Genomic DNA, 27889 nt, shown 5'->3' with positions numbered 1-27889 from the left:
GTTGATGTTGATAGTGCAGGGGCTGAGGCAGGGGTAAAGGGATAATAACAGGGAGCCATATGTGTATGGCCCAGCAGGCTACACAACAGTGTAGCCAAAATTCAGAGGTAACAAGCTGATGGCAATGATCCCTGCTCCAAATGAGAGACCCCTGGACAACATGACAACATCAAGTGAGCAAGACAGCCATATCCCAGATTACCCAGACAGATGCACCACCAAGATCCCCAGCTTCTTTGAGCTCCCATTCCCCTTTGTATTACTGAAGACCTGTTTCGCCCCTGCTGTTGCCCCATTTACATACTCAGACAATACTCATGGCAGAAACTGACTGAAACCTAAGAATTCACTGGCCTGAGTTAGCTCCATGAGTCTTTAAAATTATATCTATGCCCCTCATCTCTCCATGGGAAAGATCTGGCCAGTTATAGAAAATGGGGAGGCTGCTGCTCTGTGAAGTCATATGCCCTAGGGATAACTTCCCTGAGGACAGAGTGACATGGGTATGCTCACTTTCTCTGTTATGTTGATGAGTGGCAGGGTAGGCTGGCAGAACAGGTTCAGCTAAAAAAGGGTCCCACCCTGTTCCCCCTCCCACCTCTGAGGCTTAAGCGCACCTGACTTCCTTAGGATCTTGGCCTGCTTCCGTAGCTGGGCTAGCAGCAGGCCCAGGAGTCCTGAGTCCCTGAAAATGTCTGTGAAGAGTGGGTCTGCACCAGCTATCCTGAGGACACTCTGCAGGGCCACAAGGGTGCAGAGTGGCTCAGGGCTCTCCTTGATCAAGCGCTGCACCTTCCCCAGGATCTCGTGGGGCACATAATGCAACTCAAACACCAGGGCCTCCACCAGCTGGAAGAACTGCACCTGTACTTGGGCTGGCTTCAGGAATATGATCTCTACAAACTGTGAGATGGGCTGAAGGGTCCACTCCAGCAGAAAGAAGTTTCGAGCATTCCAGTCCCACATGGTCCTGATGGCCAACAGGATTTGTGTGCAGAGGATGGAGTCTCTAGCTTTGTGGAAAACATTTTGCAGGACTTGGAAGGCCTGAAGATTCTTAATGATTGCCCCTGAAAATGTAAGAAGAAATAATCCTACAAGTCATTTTTCCTGCTTATGTCTAGAAATAATGATTGCATTGTCATCCAGAAATATCATTTAAAGTCTCCATTTTCTGGCTTCTATAGGTAAACATCTATCAGAAATTCAGAAATCCAGCTGCCCAGAATGTAAGACCAGAACTGCATTGTCCAAGATGTGGTGGCTAATTGAGCCCTTGAAATGTCACTCTGAACTGAGATGTTTCAGGAGTATAAAAATGCACACTGGATTTCCAAGATGTAGCACAAAGAAAATAATGCCAAAAAATTATTAACAATTATTTGTAATGATCACATGTTGAGATAATGATAGTTTAGGTATTCAATAGTATATTGGGTTAAATAGAATTATTATGAAAAATAATTTAAGCTACTTTTTAAAAATATGGCTTCTAGAACATTTAAATTAGGTAATATGACCCATCATATGTTCATTGGGTAGCATTGGGCTGAAGGATTGGTTTCAATCAATTAAAATAAAATTATTTTAAAGATTACTGAGCCAAGTTCATACCCCTCCTTCCTTTCTCTCCAGCTTCCAGGATATCTCATCCTTTCTTGCCCAGGAGACACTTCATGTGAAAATTTGCCTCCAACCCTCTCTGTTTCAGACACCTGAGATGTTTCTGGAAATTCTCTCTGATCCAGGCACTTCCTTGTAAGACTGCTAGAGACCATTCAATGGCTCTTCCTAGACTGACCCCCAAGCTCTGAAGCCTCTGCATTCTGGTCTGCTCAGGTCTCTGTGCCCATTTCCCCAGACTCATCCAGATGTTTTCAGTCACCACTTATTTCCTCAGGCTGTACTTTCTGTCCTTAAACGTATTCTTCCTTTCTACCTGGACAACCCACACTTGGCCTTGAAACCTCATATTTTGTGCAGGGCTTCTTGACTGACACAGACAGCTGGCCCACTTGCCTGGTATAGCTACTGTGCCTGATGCTTTTACCAGTGAGGTTATGCACATTATTTTACAGAGTAGATTATGGTTCAGTGTATGCGAGATAGTCTCTTCAGAGAATATTCAGAGAGCATACATCTGGTACCCCAGCATGGGGCAGAGTGGTTGTTGCCCAATGCACCAGTGCATGTTGATTGAGTCCATCAATAATTCAATCAGTATCACAAAGAACTGAGGAGGCACTGACTCAAAGCCTTGGGGAATGTTTCAGGGTCATCTCCTCATTATATAAGCAAATGTCACAGGGTACATCATACCAGAGATGATGGTGGTAAACAGAGGCTCCCTCCATTCTTTGAGAGTCTTCACCTTTATTAAGCAAACATTTACTCTAATTCCCACCCAAAACACCTAGAAAAATGTATGAAGGAGAGATTTTAAATCCATAAGCAATCTCCCTAAAGGCATGATAGAATTGGACCCTAACGTATCACTAACGGGTGACAAGCGTTTATTTCTTTACAAATAATTGGGGAAAAACCTGTGTACCCTTGTCAGGGCAGAGCACTAACTACTGCCTGGCCCCCAGGAGACAAAGGATGACCCACCAGAAGCCTCGTTATGGAACTTGAAGCCTTCCAACTGAGGGTAAGTGACACTGTCAAACACCTTCAGCTCTGACCTCCCACAGGTCGTCAGCCACACCACCAGCCTGAGGAGCTCATCCAGGTGGGGATCCACTTCGCTCTGGGTCAGTGCATCATACCTGCAGAGACAGATGAGGCCAGTTCCCTGGATTCTTAGACAAAGCAGACACATTTGTTCATGGTGCCCCTCACTGGGGTACAGAGGCAATAAAGACTGAGGTGCTGGGAAAGACCCCAAAGGTCTCCACTGAGTTAGCAGTAAAAGTCAATGGAAGTGCCCTGGGTAAAGGTCACTGTGTTTGCAAAGGTCAGCCTTAGATCTAAATGTGCAGTCAGAATACAGAGAAACCTGGGAAGAGCAATAGCATCTGCTCATGAAGAGGCTATTTTCCATGGCTGGACCTCCCAAAAGGCATGTGCTTTGGGAAGGAGTACCTCCAAAATCAGAGATTCAACATTTCCAAAGAGCAATAGTAACAATAACAACAACAAAATAAAACATCATGGGAAATAATCCCACTTTATTAGACTTCCTTATGTTTATTTCAAAGTTGAGTATTGTTTCTATTTTTTAGCTACTTATGTGTAGGTGGGCTATGCTGCTCTTCTTGTGGAAAAGGATCTCTCAAGTCTTATTCCAGCTCTGTCATGTCAAGAGTAAAAGTGTTTGCAGTGTGACTTCAGTTAAGGCAGAAAGGAAAACCAATGAGCTGCAGTGGATCCTTCCTGACATTCCCCTGAACAGGCTCATTTCCCTCTCCTGACTCCCACAAGAAGTCTGGGGAAAACCAACCACCCATTTAACAACAACAAAAAAAAAACATTCAAGAACTGCTATGCCATAGACCTTCACATTAGCAATAGCCAGTTAGTCATAGTTCAGACTAATGTAAAATGCAGTATCACCATAGGGACATTTATTGTTATGTCTTTTCAGAGGAAGGCCCTCAGGATTGTCATTTAATCACATCTTTACCCCCTCACCTAAGTCACCCCTCTAGACTAGAACCCTAGCTCGAAGTGAAGTCCATGAAGCACATTATAGGCTGAATCCCACAGGGAAAGGGGCTTCTCCTATTCAGAGCAAAGCCCAAGGAAATATGCACGGCCTTGCCCTAAAGTAGCTTCCCTAAGATCAATGGAAGAGTTTGGAAAATACAGACATTTCTTTGATTTCCATCTTTTGGCTTATCCAATCCCTGGACCCAACCTGAGGATGACATGGCTAATCAGAATAGAACAAGTTGGAAGAATCAGACCTGACCCAGCTACAGAGTGTCTACATTTGGGTTCCCATGGGTCAAAAATTTGAGGGAGAGACAGTAGTTTATTTTTGAGTTGATCTGAAAATACAAGTAGGGGAGATGCTCTGTGCAACAGAGAAGGGAAAGGAGCCAGTTTAGAGCATTATCAAGTACATGCCTCATCAGGCAACTGGAGCTTAATCCTTGGGGACTCTGGGAGGCAGGTAGAGTTCACCCTTCCCCCACCCACAAGAGGCAACTTTCTGGGTATTTCTCCATCAGCTTCTACCAATCATTGGTTGAGGACTGCCCCTCTAGTTTGTTGATTTCTTTGCACTTCCAGCCCTCAAGCATACAGGCAGAGTCCATTACAGCAGTCCCAGAAAGCCCTCCAGCACAGTAATGTAGGTTCTGACAGGTGTCTGCCAGGCTGCCAGGCATGAAAGTGGTGCCTACCACCAAAGGGACTTAGTAAAATTAGTATCACAACCACCCATTTGTTTTCTAAGGGAGTGGCTCTGGCTCCCAAGCCCAATGCACGTTGAATGACCTTTTCAATAAAAGTCTCTCTGTCCATGGTCTATATACAGAGATTGTATTTCAGAAGACACTCTGAGAAGCCTCCATATGTGTGTTTCTTTAAAGCACTCCAAATGATTCTGAGGAGTACCGAGGTTTGGAGGTTTCCTCCCTACCAAACATATCCACTTACCGGAGTAACACTTTGAGTAGCAGAGGGTAGCCCTCCGCATTCTCAAACTCCATGAGCAGAGCCGAGGAGACAGAGTAGGAGTCTTTCACAAAGCCCAAGATGAGGCTCATAGCCTCTCCCAACTCTGGAGCAAGGAGAGAGTCTGTAAGCCTTGAGAGGTTTTGGAGGGAGATCTTGACACAATCCATTGCTGAGAGGAAAAAGACACCACTGTTTGCTCAGAAGCAATAGCTTTTCTACCACAATCATTCCCTCCCACCCCACCCCCTTTAAACTTGGATCAAGAAGACTACTCCCTTGCCCTGGCTGTTGTGGCTCAGTGAATTGAGCACTGGCTGGGGAAAAAAAAAAGACAACTCCCCCTTGGGAAGTGCTATCCTGAAAGCCCTGTTCTCCAGGTTCAGATGGGGAGCAGAAGAACCAGGAAGAAGAAAGCCCTCAGACCTCTCTTCCTAATTCCCAGCATGTGGAGCTTCTCAGTTCACCAAGTAACAAGATGCATGACCTAAGACCCAAGCACTGTGGAAGGCCTTAAGGAAACAGCACTGGAGATGAGCAGAAATTAGCTTGATGAAGAGTGTAGAGAATATATGGATGTGGGAAGGTGAGGCAGTAAAAAGATAATGTCTCAGCTACTAAAGAATCAGGGGTCTGGAGCCCTTCTGTGGAACACAGGAAGGTGGGGGAAAGGTCCCACTCATGTGAGAACTGGCAATGGTGGTCCCCCAGAGCTGTGAGAAGCCAGAGGAAATCTGAGTCAGAAGAGAAATGTCATTAGAATTGCATTTTGACTGATGGCCATTTTAAGGGCTCTTTCATTGGGAAGTCTCTTCCAAGTACTGAGGAAGTCAGGAAACATGCCTGCTTGGAACCTGAGATAACTATGCCCAGTCCCTCAATGGTGAGGCTGAGATGAGTGGAGTCTACATGCCAGACAGGACAGCCCTAGAGTTCAGGGCTTGGCAGGTGACTTCCAGTCCAGCCCCTTACTTTCTAACCTTCTCCTCAACCCATATGCCCACAAAAACTACTCATTTCTCTAAGAGGACACAGTGTTCAGAGATGTAAGTTTTCATTTCCAGTTGAGAATAATGACGCAATGAGGGCCTTTTACCACTAATGCAAGCAGTTTTTTCTTAGGGGTCTACAACTCTAGCCTGTAAGCAGTGGTAGGGGTTGGAGGGGATCCGAGCTATAAAATGCCTCGGGCCCAGTCAGCCCTAGACTACTAACACTGGGCCCTGGCTTCTCCAGGAATGTAAATCCCTCAACTGGTGCTTCTACTTCATCTGGGCTCCACTGCAACAACAGGGTGGGCTGGTCACCGTGGCAGCATGGCTCAATTGCTTGGAGTATTGTCCCATAAAATGGAAGGTTGTGGGTTCAATTCCTTATCAGGGCACATGCCTAGGCTGTGGGTTTGATCTCCAGTCTGGGAGCATTCAAGAGGCAACCAATCCATGTATCATTCTCACATTAATGTTTTTCTTCCTCTCTTCCCCCACTCCCTTCCTTTCTCTCTACAAAAGCAATGAAAAAATCTTCTCAGGTAAGGATTTAAAAAAAAAAGAGGGAGGGCTCATTGAGAGTTCCCAGCTCTCACCAGCTGATTCCCTCTGCTATAGAAAGAAAACAGATCACAGGGCCACTGTTTGTAGACCAGCAGCTCACACTGGAACCTCTGACTTAATTCCAAAAAGACTCCATACCTTGAGGTCAGCCCAAGGGATGGACGGCTGTGCTCCCAAGAGGTACTTTAGCTATGAGGCTAAGGAAATGCCACAGAGTGGGTAAGGCAGTCAGCTGTACTGAACCTCTGTCAGAATGCCCCCCTTGAGTCAGCTTTGCAGTCTCCCTTATGGCCCCATGATAGCCCAGTTGCTGAGAGGAGGCCCAAACAGTTTCCCAAGACTGTGTGAGCCATGGCACCCAGTGTGATCTGTGTTCTTGGGAAGAGGCAAGAGAGGCTGAAGGAGCCCCTGGTCCTGCCAGTGGAGTTGGTGCCCTTAGCACCTTGCCTTGACCCCACCAGGTATTGATGCTGCGATGTTGACAGCTGTGGGGAATCCACCCTGTGCCAAGCACTGCCTAAGCACTTCAAATATGTCAATTCACCAAAGCCTCACAATAGCCCAATTGAGATCAGCAGGATTCTTGTCCCCATTTTATAGACAAAATAATTGGGACACCCAGTCAGTTAAGTGTCCACGGCCACTCAACTATAAGGCAGAGCTGCCTCAGAACTGATGATCTTAACCCCTATATGTCCTGACCAGAGCAGAACCTAAGGCACTGGGATCAGGCACCTCCAAGTTTAAATTTTATTCTCTTCTTGGAAAGCTGGGGAAACTTGGCAAATTCTTCAGCAAACACTAATCTGTTTCCCACTGCAAAATGGTAATAATCTTTAATATCTATCTCAAAGAAACAAATGAAAGGACATAGAAATGGGTCCAGCACAGTTTCTGTTTAACAGTATGCAGGCAGTAAATGAGTTCCCCTTTCCCTTTCTCCTTCAATGGAGCATCAAAATGAACAATACAAGCACTTTCATGAATGGAATCAAGCAACATATGGTTATCTATTGGACATAACCAGGCCTTGATAAAAACCTTGTTTGTTCATGTCTTTTTTTGTCCCAGAAATCTATCTTGACTCTGCAAGAGCATAACAGGGTCTTGTTGTGGAAAGTGGGCCCAGAGCCCACCTCTGGTCCCCTGAGGACTTACCCTGCAGGTATTGGATGATGCTAAGGTTCTGGGCCTTGGAGATTGCCCTCAGCACACAGAAGGTGGGCTCCTTCCAAAAGCTGCAGCTGTGCTCCCGAAGACAGGTTGTGGCAATCACTAAAGACTGGAGCTCATTCCCTGAGAGAAGTCCCTCCAGCCCCTGAGACTCACTGCAAATGTTGAGCAACATCTGAAAGAGAGAGAGAGAGAGAAGGGAGGAAGGGGGAGGGAGGGAGGGAGGGAAGAAGGAAGGAAGGGAGGAAGGAAGGAAGGAAGGAAGGAAGGAAGGAAGGAAGGAAGGAAGGAAGGAAGGAAGGAAGGAAGGAAGGAAGGAAAAGCCAAGAAGACTCTAATTAGGAAGCCTCCTTCCTGCGATAGACTTTTTCCCTAACTTTCAAGAACACTGATGGGCATGTGTCAGCACAAAAGATGGAGTTGTATGTTGCCAACCTCTGCCCCAGATCAGCATGGTCAAAAGTTCCACCTAAAAAAGGCTAAAGGGTTTTGGCTGTCTGAACTCATAACCCCTGTAAAAGCAGTAGTTATCCCTTCCAAGTCAGAATAACAGAAATATTTAACTTGGGTGTCTTTTTTATAGAAATGCCAGGATAATTCCATCAACTGTTAAGCATTGAATTAACAGGACTCAGTGCTATTTAAAAAGCAAGATGTATTCCTGAATCCCTGGTCAGCATTCAACCTCTACTTCTCAATAAGATCATGCATGCTGCCCTGTAACCTCCTAACTGAGGTCCTCATTTCTGCCAATTCAGTCTCCCTGTGGACTTCAGACACAGTCTATCCACTTGGGGTGAATAACAGTACACAGAGCTCTTCAGGGACTTGCCCTGCCTCCTTTCTCTTTGGCTCTTGATGGTTTAACTTTGCATATTTTCCAGTTTGGAAAATATGGAAAGCTCCTTCCACCTGAACCTGAACCTCCAGCACCACAAAAGAGTCCCAACTGGACAGCCCTGGGACTGGCTACAGGTTCCTGTATGTGGATGTGGCCCACACCCCTTGGCTCAGATGACTGTTTCTGCTCCTGGCCCTGCTCTTCCCCATCACAGCTCTACCCCAACCTTCAGCTCTGGTTCAATGCCATCTCCTCAAAACAGCCTCTTTTAAGCTCTACTATAAAGCAGGTCCCCTCTCCTCACTTCCCAGCACACATTTTACTTCTCTTTCAGAGCACTTGAAAACTGGACATGCTGATTTATTTATGTGACTATTTCCCCCACTTGGCTTCCACATCTTTTTTCTTTTTTTAATATGTTTTATTGATTATGCCATTATAGTTGTCCCATTTCCCCCCTTCATTTCCTTCCACCCTGCACACCCACTCCCCCCATTCTCCCCCTTTAGTTCATGTCTATGTGTCACAAGTTCTTTAGATTCTATATTTCCCATACTATTCTTGTCCTCCCCCCTGTCTATTTTCTACCTACCATCTATGCTACTTATTTTCTGTACCTTCTCCGCCCTTATCCTTCTCTCACTCCCCTGTTGCTAACCCTCCAGGTGATCTCTGTTTCTATGTTTCTGCTCCTGATCTAGCTGTCCACTTAGTTTGCTTTTGTTTTAGATGTGGTTGTTAATAACATCTTCTTTCTGTCATGTATATGAGAAAGAGGACTGTGATCACTGAAGGAACCATCAGTCTGGCATACAGCCATACCCAGGAGGAGCTTCATGTTTTTTGTGGAATTAAATAAGGAAAATCCTGGTGAACACAGATGAGTTCAATCACTGTGGTTTGCACTCTGTCCATCCTTGAGAAAAATGGTAAAGACAGAGCTGCACTCACTCCCTGAAGAACATGTAACAAACACAGGATAAATATTTGTTTACATGCCCAGCACTGTGTCCTGGCCACCATTTGGAATATGATTATATACAGGTAAATGAAGCCTAAATTTCCAACAAATACAGTTTAGGGGATAACCCACCACAAGTGAAAATCCAACAGAACTTGTTTGATACTCTCTGGTAATGATGCCTCTGGCTTGAGAATTAGTCTAAAATGGATGTTAATCTACATGCAGATGTCCAACAGACAGCTGCACTTGAAAATTTCCAAATGGTCCCAAGTACCTGCTTGTGTGAGACACTGCCCAGGCCCTGGACATATAGACATGAGTAAGACACACAGCCCTCTTCACCCTCCCTCACCCTCAAAGATCAGAGAAGCAGAAGGGTTTTCTGTAAACCTCAGCCTCCCAGAAGATGGGAAAGTGGAACATGTCAGTGAGGGGCAGGTGAAGGAGTAAGGAGTTATGTTAAAAATTGCTAATGGCAGTCAGAGAGGATAGGAGAGATGGGAAATGACAAGAGGAAACCAAATGTAGTGCTCAGTAGTCAGATGGTTAAAAGCCTGAATGAGCAAGCTTGAAGCCAGATTGCTGGGGCTCCACCCAGCCCCTGAGCTCATGTTTACTCATTGTACCTTAGTTTGCATAGAATCAGGAACACAGTACTATACATGCCCCAAGATGGAAGACAGGACTCTTGGAGGTGACAGAGGAGAGGTCATGGAGCAAGGTATACAGCAAGTACTTAGAAAATAGGGGCTACAATTATGCAAGTGGAGTTAGATGCTTGTTCTCAGAGGGAAAGTGGACATAGATGGAAGATTCCCAATGCTGGGCAGGGCCAGCAGGGCCTGGCAACACAGACTAGAGAAGGAACTGGTGGGGCCAAGTGGAGAAGAAGGAGCTTATCTTTCTGGGAAAATAAAAACAAGCAGAGTATTGATAGAGAGATACAGTGAGATAGAAGAAGAAAATCAATTTTCCCAACACACAGGCTTCCTGGTATTTGCAGTACACGGGAACAGAGGGGTGAGCTGGGATATTTCGGAAAACAGAGAAGCTCCAGAACTAGGGCCAAGAAAGATAAGAGTACCTCTGAGAAGCAGAGTGCAGCTTTGGCCCAGAGTTTTACCCCTCCTCTCACTCACCTGCACAAACACCCTCTGAACTTGAAGGTCATTCTCAAAAAACTCATCCTTTTCCATAGGAAAGACAAAAAATAGGTAGAGACACTGCAGAAGCAGGGCTGGGAGCCCAGATTCAGCAACTCTGCCCAGCGTCTCCTGCAAAGGAAGAGCAGAGGCAAAGTGACCCAAAGGGCAGAACTGGCCACCCTAGTTCAGAGCCATGCTGTTGGTGTATGCAGCCATTGTAGCTGGAACATGTGTAAGTCATTGCTGTCTCTGGGCAACACAGTCTCCAGTAAGAATGGAGATAGTCATAGGACCTACCCAGGGTGACTGTGCAGTTTTAGCTTAGATAAAGTGTATGCTGCGTGTTCAACAAATGTTATGTCTTTTATAAGATAGATAGATGATAGGGAGGAAAGCAGGGAGAGAGGGAAAGAAGGAGAGAGTGATGCAAAGCAAAAAACAAGGGCTTCCTTAGAAAACCACACCACTGACTTGGTAGGTTACCTCCTGATTAGGGCACTGGGAACTCAGTCAGAAAGGGATAGTTGATAACAAGTGCAAACAACTGAATTAAGAATCTGATCAGCATCCTTCCCATCCCCTCATTCAGATCTAAAACCCCACTGTGACCTATAGGTGAAGACCACTAACTAAAGCTATGAGACAGAGGAGAGAAGACAGGCTGCTGGAGAAGTGACCCACCTGAGTGCAGAGCTCCCGGGGGGCCTCTCTTCCATGGACTCTGCCTATAGCTCCACCAGGATTATTATGGCAACCCTCTTTGTGTGTGTATGCATATGTGTATGTGCAATATGCAAACATATATGGGGTTCATCTAAAATATATTGTCCACACAATCTCCACCTGATTGACTAATCTGACAGACATGGTGGTTAAACTAGAAAAAACAAAAAGGAAAAATGCACAGTCCAGGCCAGGCCAGGAATATCACGAGGTACACTGGGTCTACCTTGCCCCTAAAAGCTCCTAATGCCAGTGCTGTCCACCCCTTTCCTTGACACCTGGCTCTACAGTGACCCTGCTTGGGGTAGCTCTCCTTGTCCCCCCTGCTACACTGGCTCCACTGAAAGCCAGCTGCTTACCTTTCTCACTGCCTTTGGGTTTAGCTGCTCACAGTGGAAGACCAGTCTTTAGGTTAGTGTTTTACTACTCAGACTGTAAACGGTCCTTTCCTAGGAGCAGAAGAGCCCTGCTCTGTGCTTCAGGCTGCTCCACCTGACAGTGCTCTGGGCAGTTTACACAGAGGAAGAGCCAGGTGGCCCTCCCTCTGACTGACATCTGCAGCTCTACTTTACCCACCCCCACTTACTATTTCCAAAGTCTCATCTGATGTCTGTGTTGCCATTAGACTGCTCTGTGCTAGATCTATCACAGTGGGCACTCCCTATAGATGATGGATGAATGAGTCTCTGGGACCACCCTGCATGGACTCTCTGGCCATTTCTGCTGATGGCCACAGAAGCCAGGACTGCTTCTGTGTGAGAGGACAACACACATTAGCAAACCACTCAGAAGAAAGCACCAGGTCCTCTCTTCACAGTGAGAGGATATGACTAGAGCCAGATGGGGTGCAGGAAGGAAGAAAAGAGGGAGAGGCCTCCATTGTGCATTGTCTCTGGACTAGCATACATGAACAGGTGACTACAGTTGTGGCTCCTACCGTCTGAGTTTGATAGGAGGCAAAAAAAGAGAAGCAACTCAGAGCATGGGCCCTAAATGAGTCAGACATACTGCAGTTACACAACATGGGTAAACTTGATTGCTCACCACTAATGTGACGTCACCATAATCCGACTCCTATGGTTTGGGAGGATTAAGGAGCACAGTAACTGGGACACACCCAGCCCTGCCCTGACACACAGGAACATCAGCCATTTCAATCTTCACAGCAACCCTAGAAGTGAAGCGTTATCACCCTAAATTCTAAAATTAGCAACACAACAGGGTCACAGAGAGGTAACACCATTTGCTTGAGGTTACACAGTTTGTCAACTGAAAGACAGTATTCAAACGCAAATTTCAGAATTGCAGAAGTCCATGTTCTATAACAAAGGGTAAATAAGAAAGGAGAAGCAAGAAATCAGTTTCATGGAAAGAAAGACTCTTGAGACATACCACTGCCCTGTGCTGAGACTTCCCTGTACATGTGGGTGAGGAATGCCAGGGCTGGGCCAGTGGGTTCTGGCACTTACCGAGTCTGTCCCTGTGAGCACAAACACTGACTTGAGCAGCAGGTAGCCATCCTGATCCGTATCCCCCTTCCACCTCAGCAACTGCCCAGCTGCTGCCCGTGCTTGCTCTGATGACAACACAAGAAGAGGAAAAAGTGTCACCACTAGAATGATACAGTGACTTGTTCACCCAGTTTCCTGTCCACTTGGGCTCCTTTTAATGGGAGATGCACCTTAGCACCTTTAAGGCACTCCTGCCTTCCCCAAAAGGCCACCTGAATCTACACCAAACTTGCATACACAGCCAGATTAATCTCCTTGAAGGACAATTGTTAGCATGCAATCATCCCTGTTCAACAACCATGGCTCCTTATTGCCAAATGATGAGCAAGTTCCTCAGTGATAAACTTCCCATAATCCATAGTCTTCCCCTCACTTTCTGAATCAGGCAGCCCTTTATATTACTGGGACTCCTGCAATTTATACTATGCTCACACTATTCCTTTCCCCTGGAATTTCCTCCATAGTCCAGCCACCAGAGTCCAGCTCCCTGAGTGGCAGGATGCAAGTCAGGGACCCCACAACAAAAAATATACTTTGAGGCCCTGGCTGGTGTAGCTCAGTGGATTGAGCGCGCGAGCCTGCGAACCAATTGCGGTTCGATTCTCAGTCAGGGCACATGCCTGGGTTGCAGACCAGTTCCCTGCAGGCCAGTTCCCAGCGGGGGACGCACGAAAGGCAACCATACATTGATGTTTCTCTCCCTCTCTCCTTCCCTTCCCCTCTAAAGATAAATAAATAAAATATTTTTAAAAATATGCTTTGACTTCTGTGTCTTTTCTGCATCAAGCTCTTCATTAAATATTCAATTGCATGTTTTATCCCAGCACTTCCCCTCAGAACCCCTGGGTGTGTGTGGGTGTGTGTGGGTGTGTGTGGGTGTGTGTGTCTGTCTGTCTGTCTGTCTTCCTGTCCCTCCCAGGAGCGGCAGAGTTCCCTAAGTCCCCTTTCTGTGCTGCTCTGCTAGCCTTTCCCTTTGTTCCTAAGGTACTCAGTGGCAGAACTGGGCTCACTGGTCTGTTTGGAAAGCACTATTCTAACTCCACTAGAAAGGAAAGAGGGACAGAGCAGGAGGCCTCAGAGGAGTCTTCAGAGCTGTTTTGTTCTTCCATAAGTTTTCTCCAGGACCTCTCTTCTCTTACCTGCAGGCTTTCCAACAAGCACCTTCTGTATTTCTTGGGCTAGCTGGTTGGAAACCTCTTCAGCCAGCTTTTGGAGACTGGGAAAGCAGATGATTCCCACGGAGTGTTCCCAGGCCTGATGCAAACAACAGGATTTGGTCAGACATGTCACAGCTACAAAGCAAAGCCAGAGAGTCACCTCCCTGTTTCCTTGTCAACCCAAACCAATGGTTCAACTCACTTTCTCTGGTGTCCAAAGACCACTACATTACCTACCCATGGGCTTCTACTGTATCCCTAACCTTATGCCTGTTGAATTCCAATGAGCTCCAAACCCATAGCCAGCTGGGCCCTGGACATCTCCCCTGAACGCGTGCTCTTGAAACATCAAACACACATCACTGAATCCATTGCCTTCCTCTAAACCTGTTGCATCTTATCTCAGCAAATGGCCTTGTAGGGGGGTGCATCCTGGGAACCCCCAAAAGAAAGATTTATAATGGGGTCCAGAACTCAGGGTGTCCAGGAAATATTAAAAATATGGGATGTCTTTACCCCCACAAGTCTGAGCTGGGGGGTGGGATACATGAAGCAGGGCCTTTGAGTTCTTTTGCATAGCAACAGCTTTGCAGATAACCTCTAGAATGGTCATTTAACATATCTATAACCTTTAACTAGTTTCATAGATATGTTAAATAGCTGTGGCCAAGCTTTGAGCCAGGGAGAAGGGAGTGACTTCCACCCAAGATGTAACTGGGAGGCAACTCCCCCTGGTTACAGCGCCTGCATGAGAGCTTGGAGATGATTGGCTCCACTCCACAGGGCCATACCTGCCCAGACTCACTATGGCAGCCCAGTAAAGCTGGAAGGATATGAGAGTGCTGGCAAGTGTAGCCAATTGTGGGGGGAGTTGGAAATAGGGCTGCAGAGGAAGGTGGGTGGGGGGATATAAACCCAGACACAGCAGCCATTGAAGAGAGAACCACACATTTTTGGCAGAATAGAGACCTCCACAGCCTTGGTGAGGGAGAACCACGCAGCTCTGGCCAGAGTGAGGGACCTCCCCCACCACCACAGCCATGAGAAGAAGAATCATGCAGCTTTAGCAGAGAACTGCCACATGACTTTAGCAAAGAATCACCATGCAGCTTTCTATTTCTTTTCCTGAGATACAGTACCCCATACCAGGCAAAGTGGGGAAGGAAGGACTGTGCGTGTTTGTGGATGTTTTAAGGGACTTTGGGATTTTGACAAAGACAGCAAATCATTACTCTTAAGTCTGTATAACTTGAATAAATAATTCCTTTCCTTTTCACCAATCTCTGACATGAAGAGCTATAATTCTCTGGCAACGGTAAAGGTGAACCTAGTACTAGGGGGACCTCCTTCTCTGGCAGCCAATCAGGGAAAATGATGGGAGATCACATATGCAGTAGCTCTAAAGTAATACAACTACTTGTACATGCATAGTAAAATCCTGCCAAAACTAGCCAGGAAGGATCCGCCCTATAAGAATAGAGTCCCTCCAGCCCATGAGGTCAATCTCTGCTTGGAGCTGGCCTGCTCCCATGTTCTCTGCTATAAACTCTGGGTGTTTGGTTCAATTCTTTGTCCCAATCTCCAAGAACCTGGTTACCTGTGCCCACCCGTGACAGCCTTGCCAAGCACCCAGTTGCCCTTGTGGGAAATTCCAAGAGTGATTTGCTAGGTCTCCCTCTCCCTCACTTTCCTTACCCCATCAATTGCTATATCTTACCAATTCTCCTCTTCTCAGAATTTTCCCTGGTTTCTGTAATAATACTGTTCCTAATTTTGCTTTTCATCTGAGTCTTTTCCCTTGAAAAGGGATCTGAAAGATCTGACTGAGATCCTTCTTCTAGAGAAGGTAAGAAAGGCATCAAATTGTGAAGAGAAATCATTTCAGTGTATTTCCTTGCTACAGATACTATATTTGCTAAAAAAATAAAAAAAAACTTTAAAAATCTTTTTTATATTAAAGATGCTGTATACAAAATGAAGATGCAGGCCACAGATTGGTAGAAAATATTTGCAATGCATATAACTGGCAAAGGAATTATATCAAGACTGCTATAAATTAATAAGATAAAGACAAAGAACTTGATTTTTAAAAAACAGGCAAATGAAACAAGTAACTAATAACAGATAAAATAAATATAAAATTACTGATAATAAGGAAAATGCAAATTAAAACCACAATGAAATATTTTATACCTTTCAACTTGGTAATAATGAAAATCCTGACAACATGTGAGTGAATGAGAGGTGTAGGAGACCATTCTGCGTGGTGTGGGCCCAGCTCCCACTTGGAGAAGCACAGGACTCACACCCAGGGATAGGTTCTCCCATGGGAAATCAGGCCTGCAATGTGCTTAGGCCACCTTGAGATTTGCTTTTGCTAAAACTTCCTCACCCAGAGTTGAGATAGCAAGTGCTTACTATAACTTCCTAAAATCCATGCTATAAGTCCCCAGTATGAAGTGTAACCGATTCAACCACTTTTCCCTTTTCATTTGCTAATATCCTTCTGTGATGTGATTAATAGCATCAGCTCCTTTGTTTTCTGTAGAAGGTAACCTCCTAAAGCGAACCTGTGCACAGGAAAGGAGGACCATCAAGTGATGTGAGCAGAAACCCAATAAAGGCCTGTTATGGCAGAGGCTGAGGCTTTTTCTCCCTTTAGAGAAAAGCCAGGCTCGCCCTTTTCCTCCACAGGACTTGGTGGTCCATGTGAATGTCTCCTGTCTTATCCACAATGTGGCACACCCCACAAGCCAGAGTCCGCATCAGTGCAGGGCTGCACAACCCCCATGCAGTCTGATGCATGTCCTCTACTGGTGGAGCATCATTTGGAAGAACTTCTTTGAAGAGCATTTAACCAATCCAAGAATGCTAAAGGGGGACATGTGCTACAGCCCAAAAATTCCACTACTAGGTTCCCTAAGGAAAGGCTGGCATACATGCACATGGTGATGTGCATAAGAAATAAGTCTGCAGCATTATCTGTGATTGTGAAAAATGGGAAAAACTTAATGTTCATCAGTAGGACCATGAGTAAATAATTTGCAGCATATTTATATAAGGATACCAATAGAACTGAAAAGGAAATAGAGCTTTGGTTAAACCCATAAATAAAATGTTGAGTGAAAATAGCAAGTTGCATAAGTATATTACAACATGAGCCTATGAAAACCTGTAGAACTATGTATGTTTGTGCATGTATACATATTCCTGATAATTCAACAGACAAGAGTTACCAGTGGAGGAGGGTAGAGGGTGAATGAGCTGTAGAATGCATGCATAGGTAACTTTAGTTTACCTGAAATATATGATTTACTTTACATGGGTGGGGAGTAACTGGGTATTTATTTTGTTTTGAAAAAAACTTTTTTTTCTGAAAATTGTTTTTATTTTCTGTCCTATAAATCAAGTTGTACCTTTCCTTTGTATGTAAGAAAGTAGAGCGTCAGAACTTTGCTAAAACTACAAAAAACAGCTAGATAAATTTTAAACACTATTGCACATTGTAGACCTTCAACAAATATTTCATAGGTGAACACATGATTATGAAAGTCCCAAAATGCAGAACAATGACCAAGTGTATTTTGTACTGGTCTTGAGCTAAACACTGGGCCAAACACTTACATGCATTTTTCCCCCTAATCCTCACAACAACTGGTATTATTATTCCTCCTTTACAGAAACTGAAGCTGAGCCAGAGGATAAGTCCAGAGCATCAGTTAAGCCACAGAGTGGGAAGTTGCATTACCTCATGCATACCTAAGTAGCATGCACATGTCTAGGAAATTTATGGCAACCACCTGGAAACCAGCTATCACTCGGAAACTTTAATCTCTGGGAAGAAAAAGTCAATCCTTTGGCTGGTAACTTGTGTGGTAAGATTATTTCCCTCCCCAGGAATGAGAACTCTGCTATGAAGTCTTCCTAACAAATTCTATGCCCCCTCACTGCACTGGCAAATCCCTCAAAGACCAATTTGCAGGCAATCAACTCAGAAGCATCTAGATCGTCTTTGAGCAGTGGGACTCCAGGATGCACTCTACAATAAAGCAAATTGGGCCACTGTGAGTTGAACAGTAATTGTACACTCAGCCAGATCCTCCCATGGCTCACACTCCTTCCTGGGACCTCAGTGGGCACTTCTGGAAGCTGTGTTAACTCTTTCAGGCCACTGGGGTGCTGTTTGATACACAGAGGCAATCATTTATGGAATGATACCATGGAGACCCCAAAGAGTTAAGGCATCTTCCAAAAGGACCTAATTTTTTTCCAAACTGGGACTTGCATGCTGGAATATTGCTCAATATTTTTAAAAACTTTTATTTACTCACATTATCTAAACTGCACCAACATGCCTTGTGGCTCTCTCCTCACATGGAAGAGAGAAAAAGAAAATGCTACTGTGCTCTCCAGTGGAAAATAAGCAATGACAAAAGCTCTTGAGGAGATGGGAGAAAACCCTCCCTTTTGAATGACAGAGAACCTAGTTGGTTTCCAAGTATGACAGCAATATTACTACTTCTTCATTACTGCAGAGTTTGGTGGTTTGGTCTTTAAGTGAACTCAAAACACTTTTGAGACTTTATATGAATTTCCCCTGCTAGTGTGACACTGTTGAATCTCTCCTTTGTAAATAAAAAAGTGATGCATCAAAATTTTTGTTAGCACAACAAAAATGTCTTTTCCCCAAAATGGGAATAAATCATGTTGCAGCTCCACTCTGACAAGACAGAGTCAAGGATGGACAAGAAAGGGTGTTGACTCTCACCATCTTCTCTGGACACCACACTTGGAAATAATCATTGGTTACTTTTGTTAATATACTTAATATTATTTATGTCTCATCCCTTGTCAGTTGGGTTTCTGCACGTTTTTTAAAATATTTTATTTATTTATTTTTTAGAGAGAGTGGACAGAAGGGAGAAAGAGAAGGAGAGAAACTTCAATGTGTGGTTGCCTCTCAAGCATCCTCTACTGGGGACTGGGCCTGCAACTCAGGAATGTGCACTGACTGGGAATCAAACTGGTGACCCTTTACTTCTCAATCTGGTGCTCAATACACTGAGCCACACCAGCCAGGGCCCCTGCATGGTTTTTACAACAATGACTAACTACACTTCATGGCATAAAGTCTGCACCACTGGCCAGTCACTTAGCCTAAATTGCATGCCTGTGTACATGCACGTGAGTGCACATACATGCACATATTATACATGCACACATGCATACTCACAAACACTCACTTCTAAGTACAACCGAGTGTTGATTGCAATCCTTCCACACTAAGAAATTAATAAATTTCTCCCCATGTTATTCACTGCTCTAGTTATCTGTTACTATAAAACAAACTACCCCAAAACTGAGTGTTTTAAAATAACAGCAATCATTTTTTTCATGGATCTGCAATTTGGGCAGAGGTCATCAGGCAGAGATTTCTCTGCTTTCCTCAGCTGGGGTAGCTAACGGAGGCTAAGAGATCCACTTCCAAGATAGTGCACGCACATGGCTGGTAAGTCAGTGCTAGCTGTCAGCAACACTGGCAGCTGCAAGATCAGGGGCTTTGGTTCCCCTCCACATAGGCTTTTACGTAGGACTGCTTGGTCTCCCTCACAACATGGCAGCAGGGTGTTGGGAGTGAATGTTCCAACAGACAGGAAGAAGCTTCACATTTTTGGAGACCTGTGCATGGAAATGTCACTACTGCCTTATTCCAATAGCCACACCATAACAAACCCACTCAGATTCAAAGGAAGGGAACGTAGATGCTACCTCTCAAAGGCAGCAGTGTGAACTCATTTATAGCCTCTCTAACCTACCACATCTATAGGTCTCCTTTTTTTATTCCAAGTTGTCCCACCCTCTGTCCATCCCAGACAGTGAGAAATTTTACACTAATTGCTGTGGATTCCCTATCTCACTGCCTGTTTTCTCTCAAAGCATATATTCTAAGAATAATCCTCAATGGCTCTAACTTCCCCCATGTCTACTATCATGCAATATTTATGCAACATGAGGACCTCATGTGGTTCCTTTTGCCTCAAAGCAAACTCAACTGAAAGCTAGCAGGATCTGCCCATGCTTGCTAGAGGAACACCTTCCAACCTGGGTGTGAAATCCTATAATAGGAAAAGTTCTAGAAATAACAGACATGAACAATAGTGTCATCCAATGGTGACAAGGTAGATGAGAGCAGACCCTACTTCCCCTTTTGGACAGGTGGAACATCCAGCCAATCTTCTGAGGAACAAAGTGAACAGCCCATGGTAGCCCAGCCTATATGAAGGTTGGAAGTCAAAAATTGTAGAGGACGTTGAAAAATGGACAATAAGGAGGTTGCTTTGGGATAGTAAGGTCCCGGGGACCAGAGCAGGAACCAGGGCTTCTGCAGCCCCAGGCCTGGCACCGGCTGCACCTGCTGCAGGATTCTTGCTCCAGAGCTAAATAAACAGTCCCCTCCCTTACCAAGCAGGGAGGATAGAGTGGCACCAGGATGGGCCTGGAGACTTGAAGTTGCTGGGGGGAATAAACATGAAGTGGAAGATTAACAGGGGTGGTGTTCACCCACTGAGACTGTGGACACTGGCTGGGTCATTATCAGAGAAATGGGGGAGCCAGGTGATGCCGGGAGAAGGAAGAAGAGTTGGGCTATGTCAGACCCTGACCCAGATAGTCTCCAGTCTGGTTGGATGGTTGGGCTGTGTGAGAGGCTGGACTTTTGTTAGGAGTGGCAGGCTTGAACAGGAGGATTTTTGTTCAAAAAGGCTCTTGGTAGCTGTTTAGGGAACTGTCCCCTAGTGGCCATACCCCAGCCCCCCACCTCCTCAGCAGCCAGGACCCCACCACCACCCCTGCCACCCCACAAATGGCTGTGCCCATACCCCTGCACCTAGGCAGTAGATGCCTCTGCCCCCCGCCACCACAGCCTCAGCATCATGCCCAACCCCATGGACAAGGCTATGGCCTTGGTACCCTGGTGGCTGTGCCCCTGCTGCTGCACCCCTGGCTGGCTTGCTAAGAGGAAGGAGGAGGCTCACCCCTGGCAGAGGAGAGCAGCAGGGCTCAGGGAGATAGCAGACCTCAGAAAGAATTAACTCAGTGGGGAAGCTGAACTACCCTGAAGAGACTTTGAGAGTGCCTAGCACCTAGGACAGCAAAAAGGGAGAAGGTGGTGAGTGAGTTTTCCCTAAATAGTGCATCTCAAGGAAAGCATGACTGGTAGAAAGCAAGGTACTAGGCTGGCTCAAATGTGCAGTAGGGGCCTGGCAGTGAGTGGAGGAACTGAAATGGAGGCTGTGCAACTGTGAAGATTATGGCCCAGACTGGGTGCCCATACTCCCAAAACCAAAGGAAGGGAGAAAAGCAAAGCCCAACACACCTCAGCATACTACAGACAGGAAAATGAGCAGAACTCACTTGGTGGGTTTAAAGTCAGCAGGAAGCTTTTTGCTTTTTTTGTTTTGTTTTTTTTTCTTTTTTTTCCCCAAACGAGACAATAAAAAAATGGAGCTATGAAAGGTCCAGAGTCAGATTCAAAGAGAGGTCACAATGCTAATCCCAAGAACTGAGAAACTCAGACAAATTTTACTTTGCTATTACAGAGAACTTTCATGCTATTGTTTATTTGTATTGTTATTATTATCATTTTCATTATTTTTACTTCTTTTATTTTATTAGTATTTTTATTTCTCTTCTTTCTGTTTAAGTTTCTTCATTTTATTTGTTTGTTTAATTGCATTGTCTGACTGGTTTTTCTGGTTTTTCCCTTTCACTGTGTATTTTAATTCTTTCTTTAATTTCACTTGTGTCCCAATATCACAGTAGTCTAGATCATTACTTACTATTCTTGTTAGTCAGATCACATAGTTTCTGTCATATGATTGTTGTTCTAGTATTATTGTAAATAATAATTGTTCCATATGATAGAAAATACTACACAGCACCCCCACAGCCACGTATTAGCCCATTTCACTATCTTCCAGAACTTTATTATTGTTGTAGTTAACTCTATTCTCTCATACAGTACTCCTATTTTTTATCCTTTACTCCCACTACATCTCATAATCTGACCTCCCACAAACTCTCTGTTTTCTGGACTCAATTCACAGTCCTTCTCCCCTCTAACAAAAGTCTTATCTCTTTTCCACCCTTTCTAAAAAGTGGCTAGTTGGATGAAAAATCACAGTTAACACTATACTTATCCAAAGGATCTCCTATCTCTTCTCTATGGGTTGGTACTTTAAATACCATAGAATACACTCCTGTTGTCTTAATCCATTTTGCCTTCAGCCTCCAACTGATCACATAAAAGAGGAGGTAGGAGCTGTGAACACCAATACACATGCTGGAAGAGGAACCCACCAACAAAGGAACCACCGGCAGATGGGAAAGGAAGAATGTGGAGGAGACAGTGAAAGCCACACTAACCTCCACTCAGGACCAATCTGGAACTGCAACTAAATGTAGAAATTATTTAGATCAAACAATTAAATAAAAGAGAGAGAAGCCTCAAAACCTTGGACAGAGAGAAGAAGCAGCTTCAACAGAACCTGTCCACACCTGCACAACACCATACAAGACATAGTGGGTGGAGTGATCCTCATTTAACCAGCTGGAGGGAAAGGCCCACCAAAGAAAGACCAAACAACAATCAAAACACAAAGACATCCAGAGAACCAACATAAACAACAGCCCATGAGCTGTAGGTTCAGGAGATCACAATGACTGCACCACTGAATCTCAAAGGTATCCTACTATAGAGGTTCACACCACAGAAAAAGGAAGTCAGAACAGATCAATTTAATAAGCAGAGGCTAACAAGAAGAGTCTCACAAAAAGTGAGAAGACAAAGAAACAATCTCCAAATGAAAGGAAAGGAGGAAGCCTCAGAAAGAATGCTAAATGAAATAGAGGCAACTCAACTATCATATATTGAGAACAAAGCAATGGTTTTCAGGAAGCACAATGAGCTCACAGAGAATTACCAAAAATACAGGGAAGCCTGGCTGGTATAGCTCAGTGGATTGAGCATGGGCCTGCAAACCAGAAGATCTCAGTTCGATTCCCAATCAGGGCATATGCCTGGGTTGCAGGCCAGTTCCCAGCAGGGGACACACGAGAGGCAACCATACATTGATATTTCTCTCCCTCTCTCCTTCCCTTCCCCTCTAAAGATAAATAAATAAAATCTTTTAAAAATACAGGGAAAATACGATGAACTCACTGCAAATTATATCAACACGAAAAAGGAAATAGAAACTATCAACAAGGGCCAAGAGGAAATGAAGAATACTGTTGAGAACTGCTCTGCCTGGTTTCAGGAGTTGTAACTGCCCCCCATGGCTAAGGCTGAGTGAGCAACCTTTGGACTGTGAGCCACTAAGGAGACAAAGCTTATCTCTGGCAGCAGCGCTGCTTCTGCTTCATCCCCTGCCCCCAACACTTGGTTGGTTAGTCAAAGACAGGTAAGACCCCTCAGAGGTGGGGCAACCTAAGCCAAACACAATTACTTGGGAGGCCCTTAAGGAAGGACCCGGGAGGCTGCAGAAAAGAGGGTGTGATAGACTCTCACCCCCCCAGCTATTCTGACATAGCCTGAGTCCCCATTTCTGTCTGGGAGAAGTGCTTCCTGGCTCTAATCCACTTGAGCCTAAAAACCTATGACTGGGAAGGCAGTGCAGCCCTTTGCTGGCTAGAGCAGGTTCTGGAGTGATTGGGCATAAGAAAGAGTTCACAAAGTCCTGTGAACCTGCTTTGCTGAGAGTGTTTTCATTCATATGATAAGGATCCAAGCAGGAAATGAGTATGTCTCCCAAAGTTTTTGCAACCCCCTTACCTGACAGACACTGACTCAGACTAAGCCCTCAGATTTCTTTGAAATGTTATCTACTGTTTTATCCTTCCCTCCTGACATTGATTGATGAGCTTTACCTGTATTCCTGTGTATTACAACCTAATAAAAGCCATTGAAGAAGAGGTCCTGGGTCTTTCTCCTCTGAGAGATTGAGCACCTCTCCTCCCCAAGCAGATCATGTCTTGGTAGTTTCATTTTCATCCGTGGCAGACAGGAGGACTTGCTGGCAAAGTTGCCCCCACAGAATACAATTTCTCAACTGAAGAACACAGTGGAAGGAATCAAAAACAGTCTTGATAAAGCAGAGGATCAAATTAGCAAGCTGGAGGACCAGGTTAAAAAAAAACACCCAGATATGGCAAGAAAAAGGAAGAAAGACTCAGAAAGAAGGAAGAGGTGTTAAGGGAACTTCAGGACAACATGATATGGGATAATATCTGTATAATAGGAAAAGAAGAAGAAGAAGAAGAAGAAGAAGAAGAAGAAGAAGAAGAAGAAGAAGAAGAAGAAGAAGAAGAAGGAGAGATAAAAAACCTGTTTGAAAAAGTAATGATGAAAAACATCCTTAATTTGATGACAGAAAAAGTCACATGAATCCAAGAATCACAGACAGTCCCAATTAAGAGGACCCCAAAGAGGCCCACTTCAAGATATATCAAAATTACAATGGAAAAATTCCAGGACAAAGAAAGAATCTTAAAGGCAGCAAGGGAGAAATAGGAAGCAATATACAAGGGAGCCCTGATAAGATTGGCAGCTGACTTCTCAATGGAAACTCTTAAAGCCTGAAGAGAATGGCAGGAAACATTCCAAGTAATGAAAGCCAGAAGCCTGAAACCAAGATTACTCTACCCAGCAAGGCTCTCAGTTAAAATGGAAGGTCAAATAAGGAGTTTACCAGACAAAAGGAGTCTAAAACAATGCACCTCCACCAAAGCAGCTCTGTAAGACATTCTTTGGGACTGCTTTAAGAAAGGGGGGGTAGTGAGAAAGAGAGAAACACAGGTATGAAAAAAATGGCAATGAATAAGTACCTATCAATAATTACCTTAAACATACACATATTGAGTGCTCCAATGAAGAGACATGGAGTAGCCGAATGGATAAGAAAGCATGACCCACACATGTGCTGCCTACAAGAGACCCACCTCAGAACAAAAGACCTATACAGACTTAAAGTTAAGGGCTAGAAACAAATATTCCAAGCAAACAGGTAAAAAAGAGCCAGCATAGCAATACTCATATCAGACAAAATAGACTTCAAAAGTAGGGCCATAAAGAGAGATCCGGAGATCACTTCATAATACTCAAAGGAAGAATCCATTAAGAAGAAATAAACATTGTAAATATATATCTATCCAACACAGGAGCACCCAAACACATAAAGAAAATCTTGGAGGACTTCAGAAAAGATATTGACAGCAATGCAATTATAGTAGTGGATTTAAGCACCCTACCATCAAAAATGGATAGATCTGAACAAAAGACCAACAAAAATAGTGTGACATTGAACAATGTCCTGGGTCAAATGAACTTAACTGATATATATATAGAGCCTTTCCTCCCAAGGAAAGAAAATACACATTCTTTTCAAATGCACATGGAACATTTTCAAAGATAGACCACATGATAGTCACCAAACATGCCTCAACAAATTCAAGAAAATTGAAATCATATCAAGCATTTTCTCTGACCACAAAAGACTGAAACTAGAAACCAACCTCAAAGAAAAAACTCAAAAACACTCAAACTCATGGAAATTGATTACCATGCTATTAAACAATGAATGGGTCAAGAATGAGATCAAGGAAGGAATCAAAAAGTTTCTGGAAACAAATGAAAATGAGCTCACAACAACCCAAAATTTATGAGCACTGCAAAGGCAGTCCTGAGTGGGAAGTTCATAAAAATACAAGCTTACCTAAAACCATAGAAACATTTCAAATGAACAACCTATCCATACACCTACAAGAACTCAAAGAACAGCAAAGACAGCCCAGAGCATGTAGAAGGAGGGAAATAACCAAGATCAGAGCAGAATTTAATGACATAAAGACTAAAAGCACAATTCAAAGTATCAGTGAATCCAGGAGCTGGTTCTTTGAAAAGATAACAAAATTGACAAGCTGTTAAGCAAACTCATCAAGAAAAAGAGACAGAACCCAAATAAACACAATCAGAAATGAAATGAGAAATTACAACTGATACCACAGAAATGCAAAGGATTACAAGATTACTACAAAGAACTATATGGTAAGAAACATGAAAACCTAAGAGAAATTGACAAATTTCTAGAAAAATATAATCTTCCAAAACTCAGTGAAGAAGAAGCAATTCTTATTGGCCTGAATAGAACAATAACAGCTGATGTTATTGAGGCAGTAATAATAAATCTCCCAACACACAAACGCCCTTGACCAGACAGTTTCACAAGAGAATTCCACAAAGCATTTAAGGGAAAGCTAACCCCTATCCTTCATAGACTATTCCAAAAATTTCAAGAACATGGAAAACTCCCAAACTCTTTTTATGAATCCAGCATCATCCTAATTCCAAAACAGATAAAGGCACAACAAAGAAAGAAAACATTAGGTCTACATCATTGATGAACATAGACACTAATATCCTCAACAAAATATTGGCAAACTGCATCCAACAATACATGAAAAAGATCATACACCATGACCAAGTGGGATTCATCCCAGGGATGCAAGGATGGTTTAATATTTGCAAATCAGTAAATGTAATACATCACATAAACAAAAGCAAAGACAAAAATCACATGATCATATCAATAGATGTGGAAAAGCCTTTGATACAGCACCCATTCATGATCAAAACACTCAGCAAAGTGGGAATAGAGAGAGCATTCCACAACATAATAAAGGCCATATATGAGAGACCTACAGCCAACATCATACTCAATGGGCAAAAACTAAAAGCTTTTCCACTAAGATCAGGAACAAGACAATGTTGTCCACTTTCACTACTTCTATTCAGCATAGTATTGGAAGTTCTAGCCACAGCAATTGAAAACAACAACTACAAAAACAAAAAGAAATAAAAGCCGTCCAAATTGGAAAAGAGGAAACAAAACTGGCATTGTTTGCAGATGACATGACAGTGTACATAAAAAATCCTATAGATTCCACAAAAAAACTGCTCAACTTAATAAATAAATTTGGCAAAACAGTGGGATACAAAGTCAATATCCAGAAATCAAAGGCATTTTTTTTGCCAACAAAGAAACTTCAGAAACAGAAATCAGGAAAAAAAATCCCATTTCATGTAGCAACAAAAAAAATAAAATACTTAGAAATAAACCTAACTGAGCAGGTAAAAGACCTGTATTGAGAAAACTACACAACACCAAAGAGAGAAATTAAGGAAGATACAAACAAATGGAAACATATACTGTGTTCACAGATCAGGAGAATTAACATCATCAAAATGTCCATACTGCCCAAATTAATTTATAGATTCAATGCAATCCCTATTAAAGTACCAATGGCATATATCACAGACATAGAACAAACATTTCAGAAATTTATATGGAACCATAAACGACCCTAATACCTGCAGTAATTGTGGGGAAGAAGAGCAAAGTAGAAGGGATCACAATACCTGATATCAAACTGTATCACAAGGTTACTGTCATCAAAACAACCTGGTAGTGCATAAGAAGAGACACATGGACAAATGGAAGAGAATGGAAAGCCCAGAAATAAACCCAAGTCTCTGTGGTAAATTAATTTTTGAAAAAGGGGGCAGCAGCATTGAATGGAGCAAAAATAGCCTCTTCAACAAATGGTGTTGGAAGAGCTGGACAGCTACATGCAAAAAATGAAACCTGATCACCAACTTAAACCATACACAAAAATAAATTCAAGGTGGATAAAAGATTTAAAAATAAGTTGTGACACCATTGAAGTCCTAGAGGAAAACATAAGCAGGAAAATCTCACATATTCTACACAGCAATATTTTCACTGATATGTCCCAGAGCAAGGGCCATAAAGGAAAAAATAAACAAATGGGATCTCATTAAAATAAAAAGCTGCACAGCTAAAGAAAAGAACATTAAAATAAAAAGAAAACCAACCATGTGGGAAAACACATTTGCCAATGATACCTCAGATAAGGATTTGATCTCCAAAATATGTAAAAAACTCACACGACTCCACTCTAAGACAAGCAACCCAATTAAAAAATGGGCAAAGGACTTGAACAGACACTTCTCTAAAGGGGACATACAGAGGGTCCAGAGACATATGAAAAGATGTTCAGTATGGCTGAACAGTATGGGTGTTCAGAGACTGTATGGCTGTCTCTGAACAGCCATACTGAACA

General features: G+C 43.6%; 1 protein-coding gene across 5 annotated transcripts in view; it reads right to left on the bottom strand.

The window, feature by feature from the left end:
* Positions 1–27889, bottom strand: part of WDFY4 (WDFY family member 4) — a 362573-nt gene that overhangs the window by 307398 nt on the left and 27286 nt on the right. For all 5 annotated transcript variants that reach the window (XM_053667357.1, XM_053667359.1, XM_037167947.2 and 2 more), the window contains exons 3-9: positions 13673–13787; positions 12492–12598; positions 10294–10428; positions 7335–7524; positions 4606–4795; positions 2611–2768; positions 618–1070 (exon numbers count right to left, since the gene is read on the bottom strand). In XM_053667357.1, the coding sequence (XP_053523332.1) occupies positions 618–1070; positions 2611–2768; positions 4606–4795; positions 7335–7524; positions 10294–10428; positions 12492–12598; positions 13673–13787 (1348 nt within the window). The remainder of the gene's footprint in view (positions 1–617; positions 1071–2610; positions 2769–4605; positions 4796–7334; positions 7525–10293; positions 10429–12491; positions 12599–13672; positions 13788–27889) is intronic.

The sequence above is a fragment of the Artibeus jamaicensis genome, unplaced genomic scaffold (genome assembly GCF_021234435.1).
Source record: "Artibeus jamaicensis isolate MK-2021 breed Jamaican fruit bat unplaced genomic scaffold, CSHL_Jam_final contig_468, whole genome shotgun sequence".
Lineage (NCBI taxonomy): Eukaryota > Metazoa > Chordata > Mammalia > Chiroptera > Phyllostomidae > Artibeus > Artibeus jamaicensis.
Note: the sequence above shows the minus strand (reverse complement) of the source record. Positions and strands in the feature narration are given on the sequence as shown.